Source organism: Phalacrocorax carbo, chromosome 26 (genome assembly GCF_963921805.1).
Source record: "Phalacrocorax carbo chromosome 26, bPhaCar2.1, whole genome shotgun sequence".
NCBI classification, from domain to species: Eukaryota; Metazoa; Chordata; class Aves; order Suliformes; family Phalacrocoracidae; genus Phalacrocorax; species Phalacrocorax carbo.
The window spans coordinates 4,878,933-4,887,663 of record NC_087538.1 but is presented as its reverse complement, the minus strand read 5'-3'; the positions used below and the strand labels follow the sequence as shown (position 1 = coordinate 4,887,663).

The window sequence follows — 8,731 nt, the reverse complement described above, 5'->3', positions numbered from 1 at the left end:
GCAGGGAAGGGCAGAACACGGGGGTCATGGCGGGTGTCAACACAACGGCGGCAAAAATGGAGGGTTTTTTCATTTAATTTGGGGCAGAACCGGGGAACGACGTCAGAAACTTTTCAAGGGGGCCGAGTTTGGGAGAAAAAGCCAAGTTTTTACCTCAAAATGAGCTTGGCGAAGCCCAGCTCCCGTTAACGAGCTTTGGATGGATTTAACGACAGGCGGCTTTTAGATGAGACGAGCGGCACCCGAGCTCAGACCCAAAACCCCCGGGATATAACCCAAAAACCAGAGACATCCAAGATGGAGGCAGGACCGCCAAGATGGAGGCAGGACCCCCCAAGACAGAGGTGGGATGCCGTAAAATGGAGGCAGGACCCCCCAGGATGGAGGCGGGGCCCCTAAGATGGAGGTAGCAGTGCCCAAGATGGCGGCGGGATCCCCCAAGATGGAGGTAGGGGTACCCAAGATGGAGGTGGGGCCCCCCAAAATGGAGGTAGGATGCCCTAAAATGGAGACGGGACCCCCCCAAGATGGAGGCGGGGCCCCTAAGATGGAGGTAGGATGCCCTAAAATGGAGGCAGGACCCCCCAGGATGGAGGCGGGGCCCCTAAGATGGAGGTAGGATGCCCTAAAATGGAGGCAGGACCCCCCAGGATGGAGGCGGGGCCCCTAAGATGGAGGTAGCAGTGCCCAAGATGGCGGCGGGACCCCCCAAGATGGCGGCGGGATGCCCCAAGATGGAGGTGGGACCCCCCAAGATGGAGGCAGGGCCCACCAAGACAGAGGCGGGACCCCCCAAGACGGGTACAGGGCCCCCCAAGATGGAGGTGGGACCCCCCAAGATGGAGGCAGGGCCCACCAAGACAGAGGCGGGACCCCCCAAGACGGGTACAGGGCCCCCCAAGATGGAGGTGGGACCCCCCAAGATGGAGGCAGGGCCCACCAAGACAGAGGCAGGACCCCCCAAGACGGGTGCAGGGCCCCCCAAGATGGAGGTGGGACCCCCCAAGACAGAGGCAGGGCCCCCCAAGACGGAGGCGGGACCCCCCAAGACGGAGGCCAGGAGCTGAGGTGCAAACGACTCCCAAAACCTGGAAAACGAAGAGTCGAGGAGCGTCGAGGACGTTGACGTCCAAACTCAACCTTTCCGACCACCGTGGAAGAACCGGCGTCGGGGGGACCCCGCCGGCGCCTCAGCCCTTGGGGCACAGCCTGACGGTGGAGAGGAGGACGCCGAAGTAAGGGAAGACCCTCTCTCCGCGGAAGGAGGCCACGGGGAAGGTGAAGATGCGTCGGCGGGCGCCGACGGCGTAGAAGGAGACCTGTCCGACCTCGTAGTCCAGGTAGACGCCGATCTCGCCCGCGAGGAGCGGGACGGCGGTGTTGGAAGGAGCCGTGAGCGCCACGCAGAGCTCGTCGTACTTCTGCAGACCCCAAATCTCGGCGTCGGGCTTGAAGAGGATGCGGCCTTTCCTCCGAAGCGATTCGCGGGCCACCCCGACAGCCCAGAAGCGCCCGGTGGCTTCCACCTCCCAGTAGTGACGGCCCGAGGCGAAGCCCTCGCTGCCCAGCACGCAGGGGTCCGTGTCGAAGCGGGCCGGACCGTCGGGCCACCGGCGTCCAGGTCGGCCCCAAGCGGCCTCTTTGAGGTCCTCGGAGAGGATCACCTCCGGGCCCGCCGTGGCCGGATCCAGGGTCACGTCAACTGGGGAGCGAAACGGGAGAAGGCGTCAGAAGGCGAACGCTAGGGTTAGGGGAGGCGCGCCCCAAAAATCCCCTTCGGGGGTTAATTTGTGAGGAGGAACGGAGAGGGGTGGAGGAGCCAAGAGACGGAGGGTCTCCAGGAAAGGCTGAACATGGAAGAGACAAAAGATGGAGGTCGGAGATGGAGGTTGGAGATGGAGGAGCTCCAGTTGAGGTTGGAGGTGGAAGAGGCAAAAGGTGGAGGTTGGAGATGGAGGATCTCCAGTTGAGGTTGGAAATGGAGGAGCCAAAAGATGGAGGTCAGAGATGGAGAATCTCCAGCTGAGGTTGGAGATGGAAGAGCCAAGAGATGGAGGTTGGAAATGGAGGAGCCAAGAGATGGAGGTTGGAGATGGAGGATCTCCAGATGGAGGTTGGAGATGGAAGAGCCAAAAGATGGAGGTTGGAGATGGAGGATCTCCAGTTGAGGTTGGAGATGGAGGTCGGAGATGGAGGATCTCCAGAGATGGAGGATCCCCAGTTGAGGTTGAACATGGAAGAGACAAAGGATGGAGGTCGGAGATGGAGGATCTCCAGTTGAAGTTGGGGGTGGAAGAGCCAAGAGATGGAGGATCTCCAGGAAAGGTTGAACATGGAAGAGCCAAAAGATGGAGGTTAGAGATGGAGGATCTCCAGCTGAGGTTGGAGATGGAGGAGCCAAGAGATGGAGGTTGGAGATGGAGGATCTCCAGCTGAGGTTGGAGATGGAGGAGCCAAGAGATGGAGGTTGGAGATGGAGGATCTCCAGCTGAGGTTGGAGATGGAGGAGCCAAGAGACGGAGGTCGGAGATGGAGGATCTCCAGCTGAGGTTGGAGATGGAGGAGCCAAGAGACGGAGGTCAGAGATGGAGGATCTCCAGCTGAGGTTGGAGATGGAGGAGCCAAGAGACGGAGGTTGGAGATGGAGGATCTCCAGCTGAGGTTGGAGATGGAGGAGCCAAGAGATGGAGGTTGGAGATGGAGGAGGCCAGAGGCAGAGGAGCCAGGGAGCCAGAGGGTGGAGCCGGAGGATCCGCAGCTCCAACGGCCTCTCGCTCGCTGCAGCCCCGACAGCGGCAGGAACCGGTGCTTCGCTCCTCTCCCGCCGCCTCCGTTACCTTCAAACTCTTTCACCGCGTCATAGTCTGGGGCAAGATCCCGCGGGCGTGGTTTGAGGAGGAAAGCCATGGCGCCCAGGGCGGCGTCTCCTCCCGGCTAGAGGCGCCAAAAAGGGAAAGAAGGAATAAAATTAAATTATTATCCCGCAAATCCTGGCTTCTCACCCCTTTTTATGGCAGAAAAGGGGTCTGACCACCGCATTTGATCAAAATACTTGGAAGAAAATGCCATTTTTTTTTCCTCCAGCCGTTGCAGAGGAGTTTGGTTCGTTTCTGGGAAGGCCCACGGAGACGGATTAAATCTGTTTTTCCCTGATAACAAGGGGAACACGAGAAGCACGTTGGGACGGACCCATCTACCTCGTAGACGCGATTATAGCCCAAAATTCCCATTCCTTGTGCGGGCTCAGGGATGAATCCGCCTCAAATCCATCCCCGCCTCCTTGATTTCTTGAGTGATCAAATCCGACCGGGTTTGAGGAAAAAAAAAAATGCTTAAAATCGGAGATAAAGCGACGCCAACTCCCTCACGTCCAGAGAAATCCTGCGAGAGGCGGAGAATTTCGCCGGTGGCCCCCCCGGGAAAACGTGGCCGGGGGAGATAAGGGCTGACGTCAAAGGGCCTCGAATCCGTCCCCCGCCAGCCGGCGCGGGGTTTGGAGAGCAAACGAGCGGAAAAGGGCACCGGGAATGAGTAATAACGCCCCAAAACAGTTCAATAAACCCCAGGTTGCGCCTGTTCTGTGCATTTTCCTCGGCAAAATTGCGGGGAGGGGAATGAAAGCAGCGGCCGGGGGGAGGAAAAAGGGGGAAAAGGTGGGAAAATCACCCTTAAATTAAGATAAAAGTCAGAGCCCGGCGGTTTCTCACCCAAATTTTCCCAGAGTCTCACCCAAGTTTTCCCGGAGTCTCACCCAAGTTTTCCCAGAGTCTCACCCCAATTTTCCCAGATTCTCACCCAAATTTTCCCAGAGTCTCACCCAAGTTTTCCCAGAGTCTCACCCCAATTTTCCCAGATTCTCACCCAAATTTTCCCAGATTCTCACCCAAATTTTCCCAGAGTCTCACCCCAATTTTCCCAGAGTCTCACCCCAATTTTCCCAGAGTCTCACCCCAATTTTCCCAGATTCTCACCCAAGTTTTCCCGGAGTCTCACCCAAGTTTTCCCAGATTCTCACCCAAATTTTCCCAGAGTCTCACCCAAGTTTTCCCAGAGTCTCACCCCAATTTTCCCAGAGTCTCACCCCAATTTTCCCAGATTCTCACCCAAGTTTTCCCGGAGTCTCACCCAAGTTTTCCCAGATTCTCACCCAAATTTTCCCAGAGTCTCACCCAAATTCTCCCAGATTCTCACCCAAATTTTCCCAGAGTCTCACCCAAATTCTCCCAGATTCTCACCCAAATTTTCCCAGAGTCTCACCCAAATTTTCCCAGAGTCTCACCCAAATTCTCCCAGATTCTCACCCAAATTTTCCCAGAGTCTCACCCAAATTTTCCCAGAGTCTCACCCAAATTCTCCCGGATTCTCATCCAAATTTTCCCGGAGTCTCACCCAAATTTTCCCAGAGTCTCACCCAAATTTTCCCAGAGTCTCACCCAAATTTTCCCGGATTCTCACCCAAATTTTCCCGAACAGATCACTGGACGAGAAGCAAACAACCACGACCAACCACCGCGAAACACCTTTAAATCCGCAACAAAGGTCCCGTGGGCAAAGCAAGGACAACCCGCTTTCCCTTATCAACGGGACTAGGGGGGGAAAACACGCTCAAAATCCCCTTTTTCCCCCCCAAAAGGCAGCAGGGTGACGCGACCCACCCGGGCAGCGCCAGGGTTTCCCGTCCCTCGAACCTTTCGGGGCGCTCCTTGGCGGCGCCGGCGCCGTTTTGGGGTTCCTCCGGCTCTTTTTTTCCCCCCCACCGGTCACTTCTCCCGGGGTTTTTCTCCCCCGTCTCCGTTTTCTCTGGCACAAGCTCGGCCAAAGCTCGGTCCCGGCTCTGCCTAAGCCAGCTTTTATCGGGCGGGGGAGGGAGGAGGCGGCCGATCTCCCGCCCGCAGACGGGGCCGCGGCGCGCTCCGACGCCTCCTGCACCCTCCGATTGCGCCTTCCCCGCCCCCATTTTGGGGCCATTTCACGTCAGTGAGAGGAAAAGAACGCTCCAAAAAAAAAGGGCCGTGCAATAAAACCCCGCGCGTTATTGTGCCGCACGACGAGGAGCCGGTTACGGTTCTGCCCCCTCAAGCCCCAAATCTGGTGGGGGACGGAGGCGAGGACGGGGCAGCAAAACCGGGAAATAAAAGGGTTTTTTTTGGGGGGGGGGAAATAAAACATCTTTAAAGCCAACTGCAGGCAAGGGAACGCGCCCCGAAGTGTTTTGGGGACCCAGCGGGAGCCACGGGGTGAGAGAGTCGCCCCACGGCCATCAGGTGTCACATTCCCCCCTCCCCCCACCCCAAAAAATTGGTACAAGGTTAAAATATTTTCATTTTTGGGGTGGGGGAAGCGAAGACGCGGCGCCTGGGCCGGGTTGCGGGAGCGTCAAAGCTTCCAAGGGGAAGCAGCCAGGTGGCTTTTGGGGGGATTCTCTGCATTTTGGGGGGGATTCTTTGCTTTTTCAGGGGGATTATTGGCTTGTTTAGGGGGGATTCTCTGCTTTTGAGGGCATTATTTGCTTTTTGGGGGTGATTCTTTGCGTTTTGGGGGGAATCATTTGCTTTGGGGGGTTCTTTGCTTTTTCGGGGCAGTCTTTGCTTTTTTAGGGGGAATTCTCTGCTCTCTTGGGGGGTTTATTTGCTTTTTTGTGGGGATTCTTTGCTTTTTTAGAGGGGAATCGCTGCTTTTTGGGGGCGATTCTTCACTTTTTTGGGCGGATTCTTTGCTTTTTAGGGAGAAGTCTTTGCTTTTTTGGGGGATCCTTTGCAAAATTTTGTGGGGTTTCTTTGCTTTTTGGCAGGGATTTTTTTGTGGGGATTCTTTTTTTTATTAGGGGGGAATCTCTGCTTTTTGAGGGGATTCTTTGCTTTTCTGGGTGGGTCCTTTGCAAACTTTTTGGGGGATTCTTTGCCTTTTTTGGGGGTGGGGTGTGCGTTCTGCAGCCAATCCCACCTCATCCGCAGTCCCTAAAGGTTTCCAGACAAGAGCGCGGCTAATCCTGGACCAACCCTGAAGATCAAACAACGGCGGCGAAAGGATAAAGGGAAGGAAAAGCATTACCTGAACACCTTAATTAACCTCCAGGTGCTAATTAACCACATCCCCAGCTCCACCCCGGGACAAATCCAGGTCTGGGGGGGGTCACACGTGGCCTCCCGGTGGGGGGGTTCCCCCTTCCAGTCGAGGCGCAAAGCCCAGCTGCGCGCTGCCCCTGCGGCCCTCAACCCCCTTTTTCTCCCATTTCCCCCTTTTTTAGGATTTTAGGGGCAGGTACGTCCCCCTCATCGCGCCGGCAGCCGAGCGGGTTGAACACCCGCACCCGCCTCCCATCGCTCGGAGAGAGGCGTCGCCTCCCGCACAAGAGCCCGAGCTCCCGCCGCCAACGGGTCCTTCCGGACGCAGGGAGACGCGCGACGCGATGCCGCCAACGGGGCGATTCCCGCTCCGCGCCCCGGGGGAGGGTGAGGTGGGTCCTCGTGTCCCTCCTGCCGCGGCCCCAGAAGGGCCTTGACCACCCGCCTGCCCGTCATTAATGTAAAAAAACCCATATAAAATCCAAAACTCCCCGCAATTTTCGGCGCACGGGATAAATCGAGCGGGTCCGTGACCAGCTCCTCTCCTGAACCCCCTGGGGTGGCTCTTAAAAGAGCCTTTGGGTTCAGCCTTCATCACTCCATCCACCACGCTCCTAACACTCGCCCTCCTCCACCTCCACGGGACCCCCAGCCGCCTCCGCGCCCGCCGCCTCCGCTTTTCCCCGGGCTCGTCCCGCTTTCTTCAACCGCTGCGTCACGGATTTAACCACCCGCTTCGGTCCCTTTCTCTTCCCGGAGTGGCGACGACGGGTTCTACCGGCCGCCCTCCCGCTTCCCTCCGCTCGCTCCTTACTGCCGATACGGAACGAACCGGCGACGCCGCTGCCCGTTACCCGCCGCAGCAATCCTTTATCGACCAAAGTCCCCACAGCTGCCTTCAAGCGGCTGCCGTTCCGCGCCACGTCGTAGCCCTCGCTGGCGACCATCTTCTTAATGAAGGTGAGCGAAACGCCTTTGCGGGTGGTGGAGAGGCGGGCGGCGCGGAGGATGATGTCCGACAGGGGTGGCTTGCGGTGCTTTGGTGCCCTCGAAGGGGATGGGTGCGGCGTGCCTTCAATGCGCGGCATGGTGGGACACCCGGCTTCGAGGGTCCGGGGTACCGGGCTTCGAGGCACCGCCGGGCTCCGAGGGTCTGGGGTACCGGTGCTTCAAGGCACCACCAGGCTCCAGAACACCAGGTTTTTGAGGGTCTGGGGCGCCGGCGCTTTGGGGGGCTTCAAGATGCCGCCGCCGGGCTCCGAGGGGCGCTGAAGCTTTGGGGCGCCGCTGCGCTTCGGGGAGCCCCCGGGCTTTGAAGCTTCGAGGCGCTGCCGCTCCGAGGAGCTTCGAGGGGGCGCTGCCGCCGCGCCGAGGGGGCTCCGGGAGGGCTTTTGGGGCACCGCCGCGCCCGCTCAGGGGGACCCAGAGGGGGTACCGCTGCCGCCGAACTCCGGGGGGCTTGGAGGTACCACCCCGGGGGGCGGGTTTCGAGGCGCCGCTGCCGCCGCCGCTCCGGGGGGCTCCGGGCCGCCGCCGCCGCTCCGGGGGGCTCCGAGGCGCCGCCGCCGCTCCGGGGGGCTCCGAGGCGCCGCTCCGGGGGCTCCGGGCCGCCGCCGCCGCCGCTCCGGGGGGGCTCCGAGGCGCCGCCGCCGCTCCGGGGGGGCTCCGAGGCGCCGCTGCCGCCGCCGCTCCGGGTTGGGGGGGGCGCTGGGGGGCGTGTCTTCGGGCCGCTCCTGCCCCGCTCCTTCCCCGTCCGCCGCCGCCCCCCGACTGAGGGTCAGCCCCGTTCGGCGCCCCCTTTTATAGCCCCGCGGCGGACGCAACCGAGTCAACCCCTCGCGCGCCCCCCGCAACCGCGCGCCCCCCCCCCGCCCCCGGGCGGACGCAACCGAGTCAACCCCGGCGCGCCCCCCGCCCCGCCCTCCCCAAAACGGGGGGGTTTCCCCCCAAAAGGGCCAAGAAGTGCTGGAAACAACTAGGAATTAATTAAAGATTAAGTTTGTCTCCTGGTAATGAAAGCCCCGCTCAAGGCGTTTCTTAGGGAAAATTGTATTTAAGAAAACCAAACATTAAAAAAAAGGGTTTGGGGATTTTTTTGCCTTTTTTCTGGCCAAAGAGCCGCCACCAGGGTTTAAACTTTGGTTTGGGGCTGGTTTTGTCCTGGTTTTGTGTTAGGTTTGGGTTAATTTTGGGTTATTTTCAGGTTAGTTTTGGGCTCGGTTCGGGCCGGTTTCGGGTTGCTTTCGGCCCAGTTTTGGGCTCGGGTTTGGGTTGATTTTGGGGTGGTTTTTGGGTCGGTTTCGCCCTGCTTTGGGGCCGGTTTGGCCTCCCGCCGCCCTCGAGGCCGCCGCGCGGGAAAGCGGATCACAACCGCCGCCTCCTATTGGCCGCCAGACGCGCCGAGGCCTCCTATTGGCTGCCCGCGACGAACCAATGAGAAGAGTCCTTTTCGATCCGGCCTGGGGCGGCGAAGGTGGGCTCCCCCCGCTCCAAACCCGGGTCTATTAACGGGTTTTTTGGGTCGCTTTTGCCTATTTTTGCCCCGATTCCAACGCGGGGGTGGGGGTGAGGCAGCGCCTCCCATTCGCCTGGGGAAGGGGCTGGGGTTTTTTTGCAGAAAAGCCAAAGTTGATTAATTTGGGGCTCGGCGACCGCTGGCTTTTACA

At 59.5% G+C, this 8,731-nt stretch overlaps 2 protein-coding genes across 4 annotated transcripts; both read right to left on the bottom strand.

Annotated features, from left to right (window-relative positions):
* Window positions 1-616: 616 nt before the first annotated feature.
* On the bottom strand, window positions 617-5,034 carry LOC135317641 (E3 ubiquitin-protein ligase TRIM7-like). Of its 3 annotated transcripts, none has more exons than XM_064474063.1 (3): window positions 4,689-5,034; window positions 2,838-2,934; window positions 617-1,702 (listed from the first exon to the last, which is right to left on the bottom strand). In XM_064474063.1, the coding sequence occupies exons 2-3, from the start codon at window positions 2,905-2,907 to the stop codon at window positions 1,191-1,193; spliced, it is 582 nt and encodes a 193-aa protein (XP_064330133.1). In that variant the 5' UTR covers window positions 2,908-2,934; window positions 4,689-5,034; the 3' UTR covers window positions 617-1,190. The 3 variants fall into 3 exon arrangements, with proteins under 3 accessions (XP_064330133.1, XP_064330134.1, XP_064330131.1); XM_064474064.1 differs by lacking the exon at window positions 4,689-5,034 and adding an exon at window positions 4,456-4,665; XM_064474061.1 differs by lacking the exon at window positions 4,689-5,034 and adding an exon at window positions 3,198-4,449.
* A 1,645-nt stretch (window positions 5,035-6,679) lies between these two features.
* LOC135317520 (histone H1.4-like) lies at window positions 6,680-7,153 on the bottom strand. Its single transcript, XM_064473812.1, has one exon. The coding sequence runs from the start codon at window positions 7,151-7,153 to the stop codon at window positions 6,680-6,682; it is 474 nt and encodes a 157-aa protein (XP_064329882.1).
* Between the last annotated feature and the right edge of the window lie 1,578 nt (window positions 7,154-8,731).

Bases quoted from the DNA above. Each gene is read 5' to 3' on its own strand.
- LOC135317520 (XM_064473812.1), bottom strand. From the start codon at position 7,153: ATGCCGCGCATTGAAGGCACGCCGCACCCATCCCCTTCGAGGGCACCA.
- LOC135317641 (XM_064474061.1), bottom strand. From the start codon at position 3,230: ATGGGAATTTTGGGCTATAATCGCGTCTACGAG. The intron at 2,935-3,197 runs GTAGATGGGTCC...TGGCGCCTCTAG, and splicing joins GCTATAATCGCGTCTACGAG to CCGGGAGGAGACGCCGCCCT. The intron at 1,703-2,837 runs GTAACGGAGGCG...TTCGCTCCCCAG, and splicing joins CGCGGTGAAAGAGTTTGAAG to TTGACGTGACCCTGGATCCG.